General features: G+C 32.2%; 1 protein-coding gene across 5 annotated transcripts in view; it reads left to right on the forward strand.

Moving 5' to 3' along the window:
• LOC132756808 (stromal interaction molecule 2-like) overlaps positions 1 to 22,593 on the forward strand; it is a gene marked incomplete at its 5' end in the record, with an annotated part of 42,214 nt that overhangs the window by 10,205 nt on the left and 9,416 nt on the right. The window contains 5 exon segments of one of the 5 annotated variants that reach the window (XM_060747944.1): positions 394 to 486; positions 2,853 to 2,906; positions 11,184 to 11,219; positions 16,035 to 16,239; positions 18,909 to 22,167. In XM_060747944.1, the coding sequence (XP_060603927.1) occupies positions 394 to 486; positions 2,853 to 2,906; positions 11,184 to 11,219; positions 16,035 to 16,239; positions 18,909 to 19,284 (764 nt within the window). 5 annotated transcript variants of the gene reach the window in all.

Raw genomic sequence — 22,593 nt, forward strand, 5'->3', positions numbered from 1 at the left:
AGTTTACTCTTCCACAAATACCCATGAAATAACTGTTTTATTACCTAATACGTTGTGATTAAACTACAATATATATTGCAACAGCATACTTATAACATTTTTACAACTGTTTTAATTATTTACAACTGAATCCTACATATGAATCACTAGGTACAATAAGCTGAGTTATGTTCGAAGACAGAATAGTGGTGGGGGGCATTGACAGAAATACCGGATGACATCAACTCGGGTGTAACTGTTAAAAATGTTGACCAGTCAACAGTTCATTTCATCATTTTGCATGCCAAGGATATGAGCTGTTTAGTTAAACAGATGTAAATATGGAATTAGTATATATAGAAGGCATTAGGTAATAAAAACAAATATCCTATCTCTCTCCTGTATATTGTACAGGTTCGGGCTCAGGTCGCCTTGCCAGTCTTGTTGCACCAATGAATGTCGAAGATGCAGATGAAGATTTCCCGCCACATTTTCCTACTGCCACAGGTAAGGCCAAGGTTCAAATAAATCTAGATATATTTAATAAGCTAGGTAAATAGAATAATTGGAACCTAAACTTGACATTTCAAATATTTCTTGCTTTTAAAAGATATAGTGTGAACTTGAACTAGTTGAGCTAGCAATTTTTTTTCCGAAATCTTAATTATTTTACAAAGCATTTTGTATTTTTGGCACTACATAAAAAAGGTTACAACAATTTTTATGTGCCTGAATTTTTGAGCCCATTTAATAAGGGCTTAATCTGTTTAAGTATTTGATACCATTAACAACTTTTATAGAGATATTGTTATCAAAATTAATTTCTTGTAACATGAAATAATTTTCCAAAAAATGTATCTAAATATAAAACTGCTTGTCTAAATATAAAATTGCTTTTTTTTCTAAAAATAGAATTTTAAAATGCTCTCACTGCACTGCACATAAAAACACACATTATTATGCAGTGCATTTAGACATGTCACTATATTATTATATGTCCATAGCCGTACGAGGGAGGTTCAATTAGTACTAAAGTAAGTTTGGAAAATGTAACAGACATGTTAGTTTATTTCTATTGTAGAGTATTTTTTGAGTCTTTGAAAAACAAATAGCATTGAATATTTAGTTTCAACCTTGCACAATTTCCTCCCCTCAGATTTTAAAGAGCACTGCTTGTTAGTTAAAAGTTATGCTCAAAATATTCTGTGAATGAAGATAAGGCTTGTACGATAGCAGTTGAAACATTCCAAATTCCACAATCTTCAATAAACATATTTAATTGTTTAAAGTAACATTATGCCCATCCAAGTGTAAATAGTCGGCGAACAGGTAAAAGTCAAAATAACGTGATAATTGCCTTAATTGTATTCAATTTTATATTTTGGTCCTGAAAAGCAATCAATAATACACTTGCCCTATGAAAATTTATATAAATTCCATTGAGAATGCATCGGTAATGCTCAATTCTTAAAAAGATTGGGGCAGCCTTTTTATAATTTTGGTTATTTTAATATTGTCTCATAAAAATTATTGGTCAGTCACCATCATAAGAATCAATCTTTTGAAATATTTTACTTATTCAACTCAACTTGACAATGGAAAAATGAGCAGAATTAACTTTAAAAAAAAATATTCATCTTGAAATGAAACAAATTTTCAAAAAATTTATGAATCTATAGATATTTGTAACAAAAAGAATTAATTCCAGCATAGCAATGTATTTATATGTTTGGCTATTGTGTAAATAGATCCCATATTTAAATGTAAATATTTTATTATGAAATGTACATGTATTCAATTGTATCCAAATTATTTTTCACTGTATCATTCATGTTTTTCGTGCTATATTGAGGGTTGATTGCAAAACTTATATGAAATAAAAAAAAGAGTTACAACAGTCTTGCGGCCAACCCTCAATATATAGGTGATAAAAGTATTATTTTCCCTTAAAAATTATTTGAAGGACTTTTAAGCTGGGGAGGAAACATTAGGGAGCATTTGTAATCATGATACACTCTGTGGTTTTGTTTATGTTGGAAAAGGCGAGGGGGATTTGGGCTAGGGGGCTGGGTTTTCTTAGTGTTTTACCTTTATCTTTTTGTATAAATCTTGGATTTAAGTATAACAAAGTCTACCATTTTAAAAAACAAGCCATCAAAATAGTTAAAATGTTTTGTGAAACAGTCATTATATTAGGTAAACATTGTACATCATTCTTTACAAGGCATGAACGAAAAGAATTTACCATTATGTGTCGTTTTTTTGGTAAAAGACAGAAAAAGTCAAGCATCTGTTCTGAATTGTCTAGAAAGTATTTAGTATAGAATACATATGTAATGATTAATAAACTAATAATTAACAACTTTTTTTTATTTGCATAAACATTAAGCAATAAGTGATGAAAAATGTTAGAAAATGATGTTTTGTTTTTCATTAATGTATAATCCAACATATGAAAATATCTAACCATGCAGTTTAATTTTTGTGCTAGTTATAGGTAGAGAGTTGATTTACAAAAATGAAAGATATTTATCTCCCTTTTTAATTTTTTTTTGTAAAATTGTCTTAAAATTGGTATGAAAATAAATTTGTCAAAAATTGCTTCAGGCCTAATCTTTATGGTATGTATATCATCCCATATTTAGGTATGGAAACATGTACTGATAAATCAAGAGGGGGAGGCGTGGGTGAATGGGGGGTGGGATGGGGTTCCTGATAATTGAAGAGGTGGGCAGTATTCTATTCATTTTTAAGAATATCTTAAGCAAGGGAGATAAACATTGTAAGGTTGCTTGTTTTTTGTATTACAAAAATCTAAAAATAGCTCAGTTTAGTCAGAAAAGTAACACTTTAACTAAATGTTTTGTCTGTAGCGATGTTATTTACCCAGAAGCCCAATGGTTGTGCTCGCTCCCCGACGTATTCAGGTAGGAATCGTTTGCACGTTGGTTATTATTTGTCATACATACATACTGGCATACTCTTTTAGTTTTTTCCCTGCTTGTACATACTCATGTCAAAGTTCCGTTCAGATCTTTTTTCTAATGTTACATTGCGCAGAATTAGCTGTTTTGTGTTGTATGACTTCATGTTGCAGTTGTTGTTTTTGCTGACTTAGTTTGTTGTCCATCTGTCTGTCTGTCTGGAATACTATGTGCATATGTCTGGAAAAAAAGGTAGCATGAAAGGCATTGCTTTTGCCAAAAAAATGCTGCAGTATTTTTCATAAAATGCTGCAGTAGTTTTCATAAAAATTGTTCTTTATTGATGTTTGCTTTCAAGACTGAAAACTGAGAGAAATGAGAAAATTTGCACTTTATTGTATGTTTAAACAAAGCAGTCTATCGGATTAATAATTAAACCCCAGCTCGCAGAATTTAGACAACAGACATTCCTATCTTTGACCTTGAAAGTCTTCATTGTTAGTTAAAGGGGTTTTGATATGAAAGTATGAAAATTGCAATGCAAAGTGTTAAGTCTGGTTCGAATGGATATAGTTTTAAGTTTGGTAGGCCTTTAGTGATTACACCTTCCCTTAAAGCTTGGTTCAAGTTTCAAAACATACATAAACATTAGGGTGGTGGCCTAGTGGTTAAGTTATTAGTAACATTTTTTTTTGCAAGCCCACATAACTCAATCGGTTAGAGTATAAAACTACTTGTAATCTCAACATTGTGGGTATGATTCCCGGGCTGGCCAACTAAAATTACTTATCAGTCTTGTAGATGAGACTTTAATCAAAGTCCTGTCTTTGGGTGCTTAAACACTTGGCATGCTAAAGAACGAGGAGATGCTTCTGGAAATGGATCTGTGTCTTGCAATATCCTTCAAAATCTTAAATGACTAAGACTTGCCCAAAGGGGTAGTGGGTGGCAAGTATAAATAAACTGATATACACAAAAGTTACATTTTTATATCAAAATCCCCTTGTACTAACAATGAACTGATCTAGCTTCCAAGCAGGGACAAGTCAATTTCATAAATTTATCATGGGGCAAAAAAGGACTACCTTCATTAGATATATTTCTAGCATTTTATTATCAATGTGGTATATCTTAAAACTTTGTAAATTATAGAATATCTGCTTATGTTTATTGTTTTGTAAGCTTTCATGAAGCTGTTATATGTTTGCTGCTGAATTCATGTTTAGCTTTTAATTCGATCTATTTATTGTGCCTGCTGAATATATTTCTGTACTGTCATATCTTCTGATATTTGCTGCTAACTAGAAATTAAACACTTTACGACATGGATATGTGTTTTAACATGTGTGCGACCAGTGAAGATCCAGATCAGTGTGCACCTTTGTGCAGTCTTTTCAGTCAGAAATTCTTTTATGAATTTAAAAGTGAACAGTGGAGATCCTTATCAGACTGCATGGATGTGCAGGCTGATCTGAATCTGCACTGGTCGCACATACATTTAAACACGTGTCCATGTGTGAAAGGGTTAAACACTTAAATTCTCTTGCAGTGTTTTGGCTTAGTGTTTCTTATAGTGGTAATTGTTAGTATTGTCTTTAACTTGTTGGTTTATTTTGTTGTAACCATTGTTTATTGGCACGATTGCTGTTGAGTGATCTTGCATTCTTGGTTTAAAAGAGTATTTTTTCATGTTTCTATTTTAAAGGGGACTATTGATATGTGTTTCTATATGGAGAATACACTATTTTGCTTCCTTAATAAGAATATTGGAAGTCAAGTGCTATTGTTGTCTGTTTCTAGTTTAAAAGAACTTTCTTGTGTTTCAATTTGTGGAGGACTTTTTAAGGATACGTTTTTGTGTTTCTTTTTAAAGAGTGCTTTATTTTGTATTTATAATGTGGTAAGTCTATTAGAAGAGTACTTCTGTATCTTTTTATTATGCCCCCACTTCAAAGAAGAGGGGGTATATTGCTTTGCACTTGTCGGTCCGTTGGTCCGTAGACCAAATGGTTTCCGAGTGATAACTAAAGAACGCTTAGGCCTAGGAACTTCAAACTTGGTATGGTAATTGGTCATGACCAGCAGATGACCCCTATTGATTTCGGGGTCAAGGGGTCAAAGGTCAAGGTCACATTGGCCTTGTAGGTAAAAACAGTTTCCGATCAATAACTAAAGAATGCTTAGGCCTAGGAACTTTAAACTTGGTATGGTGATTGGTCATGACCAGCAGATGACCCCTATTGATTTTGGGGTCAAGGGGTCAAAGGTCAAGGTCACATTGGCCTTGTAGGTAAAAACAGTTTCCGATCAATAACTAAAGAACGCTTAGGCCTAGGAACTTCAAACTTGGTATGATGATTGGTCATGACCAGCAGATGACCCCTATTGATTTTGGGGTCAAGGGGTCAAAGGTCAAGGTCACATTGACCTTGTAGGTAAAAATGGTTTCCGATCAATAACTTAAGAACGCTTAGGCCTAGGAACTTCAAACTTGGTATGGTGATTGGTCATGACCAGCAGACAACCCCTATTGATTTTGGGGTCAAGGGGTCAAAGGTCAAGGTCACATTGACCTTGTAGGTAAAAACGGTTTCCGATCAATAACTTAAGAATGCTTAGGCCTAGGAACTTCAAACTTGGTATGGTGATTGGTCATGACCAGCAGATGACCCCTATTGATTTTGGGGTCAAGGGGTCAAAGGTCAAGGTCACATTGACCTTGTAGGTAAAAACGGTTTCCGATCAATAACTAAAGAACGCTTAGGCCTAGGAACTTCAAACTTGGTATGATGATTGGTCATGACCAGCAGATGACCCCTATTGATTTAGGGGTCAAATGTCAGGGTCACATTGACCTTGTAGGTGAAAACAGTTTCCAATCAATAACTTAAGAACGCTTAGGCCTAGAAACTTCAAACTTGGTATGATGATTGGTCATGACCAGCAGATGACCCCTATTGATTTTGGGATCAAGGGTCAAAGGTCAAGGTCATGTTGACCTTGTAGGTAAAAACAGTTTCTGATCAATAACTGAAGAATGCTTAGGCCTAGGAACTTCAAATTTGGTATGATGATTGGTCATGACCAGTAGATGACCCCTATTGATTTTGGGGTCAAGGGGTCAATGTCATATTGACCTTGTACTTAATGATGGTTTGTGACCAATAACTTAACAACTCAAGTTGCCTTGGTTGATATTTTTATATTAAACTAAAAATGCTTTTGGTATACACATTTGAAGGTCTTATGTAATATAACAACTTGGCTGTCATTAATGAGGCCTACATGATTCATAAAATTTATGCATATATTATTTGTAAGATTTGTAATAACTTAAATTGCTGTGACTAGTCATGACCTGTAGAGACTACATAACCCTTATTAATTGTTTGTTCACTGGGTCAGAAGTCATGCATAATAACCTGATCATATGACTAATTGGCTGCAGATAGGGGGCATACATGTTTTACAAACATATCTTGTTTTAAGAGAACTTGCAATTTATTTTAAAGAGTAATTTATAGGATACTTTCATGTGATTTATATGATCTGTACTTTCTTGTGTCTCTTCATGAAAAGTTCATTCTTGTGTTTCTATATTATAAACAGTACTTCCTTGTGTTTCTGTAGGAACAGTACTTTCTTGTCTTTCATAATGAATGGCAGGCATCAAAAACTATTTTCAGAGTCACTTGTCCTGCAGGACAAGTAGCTACTAAATACAATGTGCAGGCAACATTTTTCTACTTGTCCTGCACAGAATTCTCTTAAATTCTACTTGTAATTACGAGCGGACATGTGTAATTTTCGATCTCTGAATGGTAATTACTTATGTTTCTATATAGACAGTACTTTATTGTGTTCATTTAAGAATGGTAAATTCCTGTGTTTTTTGTATGGTCAGTATTTTCTTGTGTTTCTGTATGAACAGTACATTCTTTTATTCCATTTTGAAGAGTACTTGTTTGTTTCCATTTGAGTGCAGTCTGTTGTTTATTTGTTTGTTTGTTTTTTATGTAAAGTATTTGTTGTGTTTTAACCATGTTGTGTTTTTTTACTGTATTTATTATAGAGTTTGTGTTGTTAACAACTACTGTAACAGTTTGTTCAATATTAATACTCAAAATAATATACATGATCATTTTACTGCTCAAGAAAGTTACCTTTAATGTTTTAATTTCATTTAGATGTTTAAATGATTTTAGTACAAAGTATGAAGTTGGACATCTGTATGCAAATACTCAGTTCATTGTAATAAATCATTCTTTAAGAATTGAACAAGAAGGATACATTTGAGCCGCGTCACGACAAAACCAACATAATGTATTTGCGACCAGCATGGATCCAGACCAGCCTGCGCATCAGCGCAGTCTGATCAGGATCCATGCTGTTCGCTATCAGTTTCTCTACTTGTAATAGGGTTGGTAAGTGAACAGCATGGATCCTGATCAGACTGTGCTGGTCTGGATCCATGCTGGTCGCAAACCCATTATGTTGGTTTTGTCGTGACGCGGCTCATTTATATAGTTTGAAAAAACTTGTTAAAGTTCATAAAAATTTCAGGAAATGAATGTGGTGTTTAGTATTAAAGAGAGAAAAGGAAAAATTTGTGAAACCGAAAATTTTAGTTCTGACTGTGCTGAATTTGTGTAATGGATTTACCCAGCCTGGAATTTGGAACAGTCCATTTTAAAATTCAGGGATTTCAATAAAAGTATACTGAAATTGAGCTACGGACAGTATAAAGCCTGCTTTGTAAATTTAGCGCTTTTTTTTTGACGGAATTTGCCAATAATAATTATGTTTTAAATATGCATCTAAAATGTCAATTTAGTTACTTTTAACAAGCTCTATGGCATGTCCATTTGTTGAAAATGCTTCCAAAATAACATTACTTATATGCATCTAATATATATGGGATATTATATGCCTTTTATGTTTTGTTGTTAGTGCAACTTTGAATGTGCATTTAATGTTAAGGTACAAAAAATATGCTTTATATGTGTAGATTCTAAAATATGTATTTAGCTTAGGACAATAATGCACTAGGACAATAAAAAGCGTTCTGTAACAGTAACCTACTAGGACAATAGCCCAGTAGGACAAGAGCCCACTAGGACATTGGTGCACTAGGACAATAGCCCACTATAATTCGATTTTATATTACATGTATTTACTAATATGAATCCAAAAAGAACAACCACACGCGTACATTCAGTTATTTTTTTTAATATTCAAATCGATTTCGAACAAATATGTTCTTCGTCAGTGAATAAACAGGAAGTGAATAAACAGGAATAGACGTCACATGACGTCACCGTCCGAGATGGCGGGAAACATACATTGTTACGTTACGTTATATTAAATTTCATTAAAAATTAATAAAGTTAATAAAGATTTCGATATATATGTATATAAACATTCACGGATTATGAAATACAAGTATTTCCTATATAAAATACATAAAAAACAATAATAGGAAACAACGTGAATGTTACGTAACGTGTATACATGCATAAAACAGATGAAATATTATATTGGAAAAAGTATATAACCATTTATAATGGAATGTCTACGCAAAAGAACTTACGGAAATAATTAAATGTCGTATATAATTTTTGCATTTAATCCAGCTGGTGAAAATGTCTTAAGCTTATGAATCCAGTAGGTTCGAATTTAATAATGAGTTTTTCATGCAAACGTGCGGTACTGCTATGGGATCATCTATGGCGCCAGCATATGCCTCCCTGTTCATGGGGAAACTGGAAAAGGACTTTATCGAGTCACGAAATATCAAACCGACGCTGTGGCTACGTTTCCTGGATGACATTTTTCTAATCTGGGACGATACTCGCGAGGAACTCGAGAATTTCATTCGTGATCTAAATGATTTTCATCCGACGATTAAGTTTACGCAAACCATTTCCAGTTCATGTGTTGATTTTCTTGATGTGCGTGTTTCCAAAAATAATTGCACTCTTTCAACGAACATATTCGTGAAAAACACTAATAATCATCAGTATCTTCATTATACCTCTTGTCACCCAAAAGCATGCAAGAATGGTATACCATACAGTCAAGGCAAGCGTTACCGCAGAATAATATCCGATGACAGTACATTCAAGGACTCTCTAGTTGATTTGAAAGACTTTTTTCTGAAACGTGAATACCCGAAAGAAGTAATTGACAATGCATTTGAGAAAATTAATTCTATGAGTCAAAATGAGGCACTGCGACTCACAGAAAGTAGCCAATCTAATTTTGTCATACCATTTGTTGTTACTTATAACCCTCATCTTCCTAACATTGGTCACGTTTTAAAAAAATATTGGGACTTACTAAAGTTGTCAAAAAGTGAAACTGTAAAATATGTTTATGAGACTTACAAACCTATTGTTGCGTTTAAGAGACCCAAAAATATCCGTGATCATATTGTGCATTCTAGCTTTTCAAAGCAAATGTCAATTCATTCATCTTCTCCTTGTAGCAGAAGTAGATGTTCTCATTGTAATCGAATTACTTCGGATGTATCTTTTGCAAGCAGTGTCACAGGCGAAAAATATACACTGAGAAACCCTACAAACTGTTCTACAAATAATGTTATTTATTTAATCTCCTGTCAAAAATGCAATATGCAATATGTTGGCCAGACATCTCAACCGGTTTCACGTAGAATGAATAGTCATAAATTTGATATTACAAATTTCAAAGATCCAGCGTTTTCAACTCTTGTTGCAACGCATTTTAATTCAATTGATCATTCATTTAATGACTTTTCATTTTTACCGTTTGAGATTGTCAGCGACACAATGGAGCGTCTATGTAGAGAAACCTACTGGATTCATAAGCTTAAGACGTTTTCACCAGCTGGATTAAATGCAAAAATTATATACGACATTTAATTATTTCCGTAAGTTCTTTTGCGTAGACATTCCATTATAAATGGTTATATACTTTTTCCAATATAATATTTCATCTGTTTTATGCATGTATTTACTAATAAAATTCTTTATGGCACTCTGATTGACTATTGTCCTAGTAGGCTGTTGTCCTAGTTGGCTATTGACTGTTTCCCCTGAAATAAAAAAAATGTATGCTTTTAATGTGTAGATTCTAAAATATGCTTTTTATATGTTTTATTATGTATTATTTGTTTACATTCTTAAATACAAGTATGCTTTAAAGATGGTGATTTCTGAAGTATGCATTCTATGTTTAATTACATGTACTAGATATGGTGTTAATTTGTTGTTACTCATTACACATTTAATGTTATGTCAGTAACATTGCAAATATTTTACTAATTTTTAACATGCATTCAATATGTAACTTAATGGTTAATTAAGAACTTTACATAATGATGCTCATTGATCGGGCCAGTTTTTTGCGTCTTTTTGTCCTAATTAAAATAGTACATCAAAATTACGGTACATTTATATTTAATCATTGCATTATATATCAATTCAAGTTTATTAAGCTTATCCTACAGTGACATTGAGTAACCATTTCTCATAAGGTGGGGTCTATGTGGCCAATGAGTTACAGTCACTGACTTCAAATCACATGCCCCTCATCGCTGTTGGTTTGAATCCCATTTGGACTTTGGATTCTTTAATATGAGAAAGCTATCCTGCTTGGTAACAGAACTTAGGTGTTTTACTCAGGTGACTGTTTGTGCCTGAAATAATGCAAGAAGATTTTTTTGCACCAGTCAAGCATGAAAGTCTCCAATATGACCATTACAGTGTTGGTGTGACCTAAAATTCCAACATAACAAACTCATACAGCCTTTATTTATTGACAAATATCTTAATTATTTAGTTTAAAGTTCCATTGCATGAATCTCTACCCCATTGATAAGGTTTTGAGATTCATAGGGTCAAGCTTGCAGAGATGAAATGTTGTTTGTTTGCTGTATATGACCACCAGTGAACCTTAGATGGTTAAAGGGACTCCAGGGGGGCACCTGAGGCAACTTCATTTACCAGTAAAGATAAAAAAAATTCAATGTTTTTCAAATGTGTGAGATTTATGTTTACATAATATACATGTATATTGTTTTTGCACTGCTTTTAGTGTATGATAAGCTGTGTTCACACTTAATTTAGTTAAAAATATTTATATAAATATATGTTTATTTATATAACATTGCAAAGAAGTTATTATTGCACAGCTCTTGGTGTTTTCTAGTCAATAGAAAAATACTTGACACTTTATTTTTAAAGCAATTATTGCAATGCTTGTCAGTTTTTCATGAGCCATGCCTAATATTTGTTGTAGATTTAGCATCGCTGAAACGGAGAATGAGCCTACGAGGTAGAATGATTTCATTTACCTGCAAAAATCTCCTTGTGGGTTTTTTTGTCTACTTGGGCCAAGATTATAAAGAATGAAAATTGAGACCAGTCTTTGACTCTAGCATCTGATTGGTTGATTTTGATCACAGATTTGAAATCGACCAATGGTAGAGTATCGTTTGGAGACTGGTGTCAAGTTCTGATTGATAAACTTGTTTCCAAGTTTACACCTGTATATTTTAACAATTAGATACATTACACAAGCATGTGTATTGCTTAAATGCATTTTAGAAGTTTGTCAAGGAAAACAGAAAGAAATCATTGTTGTTGTTCAATAATAAAAATTCTCAAAAAAGAACAAAAAAAAGTTTTCACACCAGTATTTGAACTGATTTGAACTGCACACAACGGAATTATAAAACAAAACATGCTTCTAATTGTTAGAATAATATATCTTGGTGGACTGTGTATGCTTATTTCAATAATTTGATTTTGATACTTTTTCTTTAGCCTCAAATGAAATATGCCTATTTTCTGTTTTCCAAATTAATATCTATCCTTTTACAAGGCTGTTACATATAATAAAGCACACAATGTTAGAAAACATTGAGAACGATGTTGTAAATCATTGACAAAAATTTTGCAGCTTTTTATTTCTTTAAGAAGAAAATTTCTTCTACTGACTGACTGACCATTGTTTAAGGATGAACCAAAAATAGACATATTTTCTTTGGCTTTATGCAATTTATATCGATTATATAGCTTTTAATTAATATATATATATACTATTTTTCGCTTAAGACGCTGAATGTTTATTTTTTTGTTTGAACAAAGTTGTTCACAACACCTGAATGGTGAGTGACGGAGCCTTTACCTGTTAGTCTTATCAGTTAAATAGTGATGATTATTTAGCTACTGTTATCTTTTGTTCTTAACAAAATTTGCATTTGCAATGCATGTTGAAATCAAAATTTGTCTGAGTGTATTTTGTACAAGTATCAGGCAAAAAATGGTTTATATCAATTCATTCTGTCCCACCTAGGTCAAAAGGGATTTAAAAAAATTTCTGAATTTTGGTATTTAAAGATTTTCATTAAAAAATGTTGATTTAGGCCAGGTTGACTTAAATGAAAGTTAAATTTAATCTTACCAAAAAAATGTATAGCTGTTACTGTGTTAGTAACACAGTAGAAATATGGTGATAAATACTGAAAAATCAGTCTTTAATTGCACATAACATGTAGACTTCTTTGAATCTCAAGACATTTTATTCAAGTTTGATTTTCTTGAAATTTTTCGGCTCATCTGGAGACATACAGCTTTAAATTAACAATGGGCAGCTTTAATTTGAAACAACATGAAAGGTCTGTTATACAAATCAAGCAGGATGTTATACAAATCAAGCAGGGTTAGGGTCTTTTGAATGAAATTTAAATTTTACCCAAACTTTAAATACATTGATTAAGAAAAAAATCTTTGGAAATTGCAATGAGATTTATGAAGGTTTGTCACATAAAAGGAAATAAACGGTGGAATTTGAAATAAGCTTTTTTTAGCCAGATGTTTGTTGGAATATGAGATCTCTTATTTATGTCATGTTGATTTTTCTTTTCAGCATATTTGATATTTGTATAGATTATTTTTAAGTTTTAGCATATTTATTTGGCATGTTGATAATGCAGTACATGTATGTGGTAATTTAGAATATAAAGTTATGTGTTTCTTCTCTTTAAAAAGCACCAACATTTACTTACAAAATGCATCAAGGTATTTAGAATATTTTATATCAAAACCTTTTCTTCCATAATATTGTGTGTGTTTTTTATACATTTTTCCATTTCAATGTGAAGAAGTCTCTCTCTCAAAAAAAACAAAAACAAAACAAAACAAAAAAAACTTGCCTAAAAAAACCAACTTGCCTAAGGTCAATGCTTTTTTCTTTCTTCACTGTGTATTTTAAACTCTATGTCCCACTATTTTGTATTTATGTACATGTATAATAGCCACGAACCTACTGGAATTGTATGCTTTGAATTTGGAACAGTCCATGTGAAAATTCAGAGATTTCAATATAAAAATACAAAAATTGAGCTGCCTACAGTATAGAGACCAAGTCAGATGGCACAGTTGTGCATTCTGGCCTGGCTGTGTACTGGTGGCAAAAACTAATCACTTTCATTCAGTTCCAGGAGGTTATTGGCTAGTTTAATTGTTGTTGTCCAATGATTTTACAAAGTTCCAAATTCAGTTCTTCAAACAACTGACCCATGCTTATATCCTTAAACACATGTCAATTTCAGCTGACTTACATAAACCATTAAACTTTGTGTACATTATGTTACATAAGGCAGTCTAAGTTTTAGGGTCCATAGGGTCCAAGGACGAGTGGGTTGTAAAAGTCATGACTATGGGTTTCTACTATGATAAAGTAAGACAAAATTTGTATATTGTTTCAGTTAAGTTAATTTCATAAGGTTTCATCCACATTTTGTAGTATCATAATCATTTTGCATTTCATTTCATTCTGTCTACCATTGTCTTCTGTTCCATGATAATAATCACTTTTCAGCCATTATGACTTATGAACAGATAAAGAAATAGGAACACAGAAGTCAAATTACCATTTTGAGAAAAGCTGTTGATATTGCATTGAATGAAATCTTTAAACACTTTTCTCTAATGGAATCTTTGCACACTACTCATTTCAAACTTGTTTATTTTGTCTAGACTGATAAGAATTTATTACTTTATGGCTTCTTTAGGGAGGCTTTCAATTATTGCACCATATCCATGTTTTGTTTCCTTTTAAAGGTTGCCATTATTTGCAATTCTGTCCTTTCAGTTTTGGTTAAAATTGTATCTTGATCCTGCTGGAGTTATTGCCCTTGCTTAAAATTTTAATTGCTCATCAGGGAATAGGCATAAATTTGTTGACAGCTCTTATTTTTGGATCCATTTTCTGCCATGTCTGCCGTTCTTTATAACAGAAACTTTAGAAAAGCTTAATTTTTCGCCTGTCTATGAATAAGCTTGTTTGCATTCAACTTGAGTTATTTCCCTTCGGTTTTAATTTCTCAGTAAAGGGAGATAATAATTTGAAATTTTGACAAGTAATTTTTTTTAAGTGTGATGTGTGTATTCTATTGAGTATACATTTGTCATTTGATCCTTTGCATTTCATTTGATTTGTTTTCATCTATTTCTACTTTACCCATAACTTGCTGAATTTCTTTTTAATACAATCATGTACATGTACAATTATAAATATACTGTACAGGGTTCACTTTGAGGAAATTCGGGGGAAAAAAACTGCCTAATTTTAGCATTTTCATATTTAAATATCTCATATTAACAATAAACAGTTCCTAATTAAATGACAATAAGTCCATTACTCAGATTTACTGTATTAAAGCCTTAACAAATTTGCTTGTAACAAGCTTGCAAACCAGCTAGCCAAGCTACTAGTATATAAAAATGCTAGCAAAACAGCCTGGATAAGAAATATACATGTATTGCTTCATGCCAGTCATTATTCAAACATTTAAAAAAAATATGTTACTTTATTGTTAATGTACAAGGATTAGTAGCCTCTGAAACAGAATGGTTAAGGACTCAATGCATACTTAATATCATACTGAATTACGCCCTATTTTTCAACTAATTTTAAAAAATCTTTCCTTTTTCCCTTGTCAAGTACAAAGAATAGTCAAGCACACTGTATTACAGACAGCTCTTGTCATAAAATGAAGCATGGACTTTTTGCTTGTGTTACTTTATACATGTCATAGAAGCTTATTTTGCATTGTTCATGTCTTGTAATGTTTTTTACAGTTTTATAATATAATAATACCTACGTAAATAGTGTTTAGTATGTGTATAAATAGAAACTGAAACATTGCTCATTTATAATTTTAGAAGAAAGAAAAAAAACATTGCATAGTATTATTTTTCAGATTTTTCACCTCAAATTTAACATCACAAATAAATAAGATTATAATAGACATACAAGAAATGCATAGAGATGTACCGTTTCACTAATGATTTTGGTACATTGGGGCAGATTTAATTATAATAATTGTACCCTTTCACTAATGATTTTGGTACATTTGGGCAGATTTGCGATGATTTTGGTAAAAAAGGGCAAATTTGCAAAAATGTATTTAAAAAGTTTATCATATTTGTCATAATGTTTAACTGGGTTAATTTTTGAAGCAAGAAAGTATGAAATATTTTATTTTGTTATAAATTAAAATGTCTGACAGGTTATATCCCATTATGTAATATGTTTAATATAATGATTACATGTAGATATTTTGTAAATGATAATGAAGGCTTTGTAGTTTATAGGGTGGTTGGAGAGCTTTTTAATCTAGGTATTGTTGATGGAATATTTTTTTGCAAGCATCATTTCAATAAAAGACATAAAATGATGAAAATAATCCTAAATATTTTAAATAAAATACAAAAACGCATTCATTTTAGACATCAAAAAATAAAAATACTCATTGCATGAATTAGTGAAATGAATGTATATATTCAGTACAATACTGAAAATATATTCCAAAAATAATTCTTGGGGAAAATCTTTCTTTCTTTTTTTCATTTTGCAGATTTGCCAACCTTTATGATCTAACAAATTTAATTTTGATGGTTGAGATTTAGATTTTGATAATTATTTCATACCAAACACTTTTCTTCCAGCTAGTTCATCTTCATACATGTAGATAATAATCATTTCATTAATTTTACACACAAAAAAAATACCCCAAAAAACAACAGAAAAAACAACTATTTTTGAAATTCTTGTAACCAATCTTCGTTATTTTCATTACAGGTCTGGGTAGCAATTTAACAGAATTAAAGCGCCGTCAAGTAACAATGGGTAGCACAAATTCACTATCAAAGTCAACGTCGTTCACTACATCAGTGAAGCGAGATTCCCTCGATTCTCCGCCCGTCACCAAACCCACGGTAGTCGCCAGCTCAAATGTTAACGGAAACCATTCCCCTTCTGTTTCATTCCATTTAGGAAGTCATAGGTAACATTTTAATTAATCTAAAATTTACTACAAATATTTCTTTATTCTGTGGTTTCTTATAATTATTATACAAAATTTGTAGCAAAAATGATCTTGAGACATATGCGAGAGCATGAACTTTGAAACATAATTATTCTAAGTTTAAGACACCAAACATTTGTTCTACTTGTTATGAAAGGTTTGTATTTAATTCTTGTTCTCTTTTTGAGGGCATTTGTTAACCCACTCTATATGTTTGTGGTTATCGTAACTTGTCTGTGTCACTAATATAAAGCCAAGACAGATTTTTTGTCCCCACAGTCTGTCGAGGCTCTATATAGTTGCCTATTGGTATTTCATATAAGCATTCATTTCTACACTAAACAGCAAATCAAGAGGGGCGTCCTTGGCCGAGTGGTTAAGGTCGTCGACTTTAAACCACTTGCCCCTCACCGCTGTGGGTTCAAATCTCGACAGGGACTTTGGATTCTTTCATGTGCGGAAGCTATCCAGCTAGCTTACGGATTGTCGGTGGTTCTACTCGGATACCAGTTTGTGCCTGAAATAATGCACGGAAGGGCACCTGAGATCTTCCTCCAACGTTAAAGCTAAGAACGTTGCCATATGACCTTTACTGTGTCGGTGTGATGTAAAACCCAATCAAACAAACAAACAAAACAGCAAATTAAGGGGCGTCACTGGTGGAGTGGTTAAGGTGGTTGACTTCAAACCACTCGCTTCTCACTGCAGTAGGTTCAAGCGGCACAAGCATGTGAGAAAGCAATAAAGCTACTTTACAGAATGTCAGTGGTTCTACTCATGTGCCCGTTTGTATCTGAAATGAGGCACGGAGAGTCACCCGAGGTCTTCCTCCGCCAGTTAAGCTGGAAAGTCACCATATGACCTATACTGTGTTGGTGCAATGTAAGACCCAATAAATAAATAAGAAAGGAAATTTAAAAGCTCTACACCAAAAGAAAACAAAAAACAATTACATGCAAGAGTACAGAGAACTGTGTTTATATTGTAAAATTTTAAAATGTGGTACCAATTTGGTTAATATAAATCTTTAGTTTTGAATAAGCATTCATATTATAATCATCAATTTAAAACCATTTACCCTGCTTGAGCTGAAAGTAATAAGCCTTTGCCACCACTATAGAGCTGGGCCAGCCTGCACATCTGTGCTGTCAAACTAGGCTTTAAACAATCAGTAGCTTAATTTTTTGTACTTTGATATTAAAATCCCTTTAACTTTGAATGGAATGTACATGTAATAAATCCAAAGGATGGCATATCCATTACATGTATTTAAATTTAGAATAGAAAAGGGTAAGGTTTCATTTCTTTAATGTTGTTATTCTTTGAATTCATGGTGGTATGGCAGTGTGTTATTGAACTCACTATGTAAATAAAACTTGGAAAAAAAACTTCTTTTCCTGAAATATAGATGAGTTTCAATACATTATGGTAAGTATAAATGGCTAAATAGTCATTTAAAATGCTAGTTGTAAAAAATACAACTAATGCTAGTTACAAAAATTAATATTTGTGGTGTGGCCAAGTGGTTAACACGTCACACTAGTAATCTAAGGATTGCTGACCGCGTGGGTTCAAACCCCGTCAGGGGCAAGCCGTTGTTTCCTGGAGCAAGAAACTTTACATTCATTGCTTAGTACTGGTTTGTTCCAGGAATGGGTTCAAAAGTGTTTCAGTAAGCTTATAGCTTCCAACACAATCGAACTCAAATAAATTTGTATTAAAACTAATTAATTTAGAAGATTATTTGATGTTGGGAACTGTAAACGCTGTTCTGATTTGAGAAATAAGTGTACAATATCAGCAGTAAGTTTCTTAGAATAATGTAGAATTATGGTTATTAATTAGATATACAATGTTTTTGCAAGTGAAATGATAATGGTAAAAAAAAATGTGTGCTAATTTTATAGTTATATATAGTACAAAAGTGGTGTGTTCTCTACATTGACTATTTATTATTAGATACAACATCTGCTCATGTGTTTATTTGTACCTGTTGAATGCTAAAATATTATGTTACATATGTACTAGGTAAAGAAAAAGATTTTAAATGACATATTATGTTACATTTACTAGGTTTTGTAAAGGATTTTAAATGACGGATATTAATGCATAAAAAAACATGTTCTTTGTCATCATTTTGCATGCATTCAGAGGTTCATATTCATTCATTGTTAATTTTCTATCAGAAATCTCACTACAAAATTCATGACCATGGTGCAGTAACAGGTTAAGTTCTTTTTAGAAATTTAATAGGAGTTAACCAGTTATAGCACTAAAGTGATAAAAATTGAGCCGTGTCATGACAAAACCAACGTAATGCATTTGCAACCAGCATGGATCCAGACCAGCCTGCGCATCCACGCAGTCTGATCAGGATCCATGCTGTTCGCTATCAGTTTCTCTACTTGTTAAAGGGTTTGTAAGCGAACAGTATGGATCCTGATCAGACTGCGCGGATGCGCAGGCTGGTCTGGATCCATGCTGGTAGCAAATGCATTACGTTGGTTTTGTTGTGAATGTTAATGCAGTGTCTCAACTCTGATATACTTGCATTATATATAGAATAAGTCAAAATTATGAGATGAATAACTTTAATTTCTCAGTACTCACATCATATTTTCTTTTTTCCGAATCTTATTTCTTTGTAGCCCAGGGACTTCACCAGACACGCCCGATAATGTATTTTTAGGGCATACGTCTCCTGTTAGCGAGGACTCACGATTTCCACGTTCTAAATCCATGTCGCTTATGGGCCCAACTCAAAATGGGTCACGAATCCCTAGATTTGATGCTGCAAAAACTGTTAAACCCGAAACCAATTTTCCAAGAAGTGACTCCGAGAACAATCTTCAAAAAAGGATTTTACAAAAACAGGTGGGGACTATAGGTGGGGTAGGCAGTTCTAGCCAAGACGAAGATAGCCTCTCTGGAACGGAATCTTTAGATAGCGAAGGAAAAGTTAAAAAAGAGAAGAAAAAACTAAAATTAATTCCTAAATTTATGAGAAGAACTGATGCACACTGAAAGGGAGGCTTCTATTTTAAAAAAATTAGCATCAAAATAAAAATAAAATTACAAAAAAGAGACAAACAAAAAAACTGAAAACATACCTTTTTTAATGAAAGGGCAAGGCCAGGTCATGTGATAATGGTCATGTGATGTGATAAATTTGCATATTCTGTGAACTTATTTGCATAAATATGAAAATGTGTATATAGTTATTTTTCTTATTTTTTAAATGGTTATGCATTTTGATATTTCCTTTCATATTTGAGATATTGTGTTTAGCAAAAAAAAAAAATCAGTTTTAATATTTATTGTGAGAATTATTATCATAAATTTATTACTTTTTTCATCAGTTAGTTTATTTTGTGCCCTGTTATGTAATATTATTTGTTTCCAAATCTAGAGCTATATTGGGAATATAACGGGTTTCTTGGTGGTTTTATTCCTCTCCTCTTTAAAGTCTTCTTAATTGTTGAAGAAGCTGCACTGATGCACATTATTAGACAATGGACCATACTGTAGAACACGTAAAATTCGCATTGTCAAAATTTCACGTTTTTGTTTTGTTTTGTTTTTTCCCTCAAAATATTGCATTTTTCTTTTTTGCTTATCCATGAATTTGCTTTTTCATCACACGAAGAATCCAAAGGGTTGCTGAATAAAATAAGATCATAAGTTTGGGATTGCATATTGAGTCAAGAAAAACTATAAATTCACGAAGAAATTGATTTTCCGTTGTTTGCAAAAATTAATCTAATGCGAATAATATCAGTTCTACAGTAGATTGATTTTTTGAAGGGGAAAAAAAGTTCTCAAAAAGTATGGTACAATGTTTTGAATTAAAAACAGGTGAGAAAATAAGCTTAAGTTGTTAATTTAGCAGAATTGTGTTTAATTTTTTGTTGTAAGTAAATCAATTTTTTACGTACTATATTTATATGATTGTGTTCATGCTTACCTCTTATGCAATGTTAACTTAATCGTAAAACCTAGTAATGTTTTATAAAAGTAGTCCCATTTGGCTACAAGGTTGTGTGGCTGGCATTTATTAACTGTTTTTGGTAATTTTTTCCAAAAATTGTGAAAGGTATAAAAGACATTTAGTAGGTATTAGAAACTTGTTGAATGCTAGTTGCAGTAATGATTTGTCTTCGCTACTCTTATAAAGTCAGACGTTTCACTTCCGCAGTCCGTCTGCTACTTAATTTGAGCTTTTTTAAAAATAATACTTCTCCCTATATTAACAATTGACTCTTCCAATTTTCAAAGCAGGGCAAGTTTATTATACAAATTTAGTGGGGTAAGCAGGAAGAACATAAAGCTAGGATATTATAGGATTAAATTGTTAATATAGATTTTAAATAAAATGATAATAAAAAAAATATGACAGATTTTCTTTTAATTTATGTTTTTACATTAGTAGTTCATGACAAGTATATGATTTACAGACAATTTAGATTTTTGAACATTTAGGGCCTACTGATCTGGTAACATGAACAGATATGGGTACATGTTTTAGCCAAGTAATTATTGATATTTGTTCGAATAAATGATCAGTATGTTGAATACATAATTGTGCAGCGTGTGTGTACTTATATCAAACATCGAATAATGACAACAACAAAAAAATGCTCTTTTAACCCTTACCACCCTAAATATCTTAAATGGACTTGTCCATCTTAAAATCTGGACAAAACCATTTATCAGGTTTAGGGAAAATTTTGAAATAAGTAAATGATTAAATTGTGAACAACGCTGACCACGATCAGACGGCACTGACGTACTGGCTGATCTTGCTCTGCCCTGGTTGCATATGTAGTATCAGTTTTATTTATTTTGTTGTTTTCCTGTAAAGAATGAAATGAGCCGCGTCATGACAAAACCAACATAATGGGTTTGCGACCAGCATGGATCCAGACCAGCCTGCGCATCCGCGCAGTCTGATCAGGATCCATGCTGTTCGCTATCAGTTTCTCTACTTGTAATAGGGTTTGTAAGCGAACAGCATGGATCCTGATCAGACTGTGCGGAGGCGCAGGCTGGTCTGGATCCATGCTGGTCGCAAACGCATTACGTTGGTTTTGTCATGACGCGGCTCAAATGTTATAATACAATCTCGATTTTTGTTACATATTTTTGTCCATTTGAAGAAATAAATCAAAATACATGTATACAAACTTGTATATTGAAACTTTGACAAATGTATTTAATTTTCTACTTGTAAAATGTTTAATGTAGGTTTTTGTTTGTTTTATAGTGAATTTTGACTAATACCATTGCTGAATTTGTCAGTTTTCAAAATGTCTTCACACATAGGTTAATCATTTTTGATATTATTTGAATAAAATATTTGTTTGGATTGGTTAAGGGTATATCTTTTTTGGCATTTGTAAGTTTAAAGAGAATACATTTTAAGATGTGAAAAGGTATTTAAAGCTATAGTGGCATACATGAAAATTAAAACTATACTGGTATACACAGAAATTACAGCTAGACTGGCATACATGAAAAAATTAATTAAAGCTAAACTGGTTTACACAAGAATTTAAGCTATACTGGCATACATGAAAATTAAAGCTGTACTGGCATGCACAAAAATTAAAGCTATACTGGCATACATGAAAATTAAAGCTATACTGGCATACATAAATATTAAGCTTTACTGGCATGCACAAAAATGAAAGCTATACTGGTATACATGAAAACCAAAGTTTTACTGGTATACATGAAAATTTATTTAAAACAAACCTTTTTTCTGATATACATATTATAGGTTATGTTTACAATGTACATTCCAAATATGTACAGATATATGTTCATGTGTTGTTAACAAGCTTACATTATATATTTATGATCTCTAAACCCTTGTATCAGTTGAAATAAACCACTGTTTAATCTTTACATTGTTTTATTTATACTTATTTTTTCAAGCTGTCAATATGTTATGATGTTTCGCAAAAAAGCTTGTAAAAATTCAGCCAGCTTTGTAAACTTAAGTGTCTTAAACATTTTTGTTTAACTCTGATAGTTATGTAAGTGATTGGTAAACAAACCTGTACCACCAGTATAGAGCCAGGCCAGCATGTATATACATGCGGTCTGACCAGACTATGCTCTAGGCTGATCAAATAATTATTGATACCAAAATTGTCTTAAACTAATAATAGACTGTTCAAAATTCAAATCTGGGAAAGTCCATTATATAAATTTGGTAGAGTAATGTTAATGAATTGAGTTGACAAAATTGTTTGTTGCCCTTGATTGTGTAGATGCTCATTTGATATTTACATGTTAAGCAAAGAAATGAAAAATGCTGAATTTTCACTG

Source organism: Ruditapes philippinarum, unplaced genomic scaffold (assembly GCF_026571515.1).
Source record: "Ruditapes philippinarum isolate M1 unplaced genomic scaffold, ASM2657151v2 ctg1408_1_1_1_1, whole genome shotgun sequence".
In the NCBI taxonomy this organism is placed as follows: domain Eukaryota; kingdom Metazoa; phylum Mollusca; class Bivalvia; order Venerida; family Veneridae; genus Ruditapes; species Ruditapes philippinarum.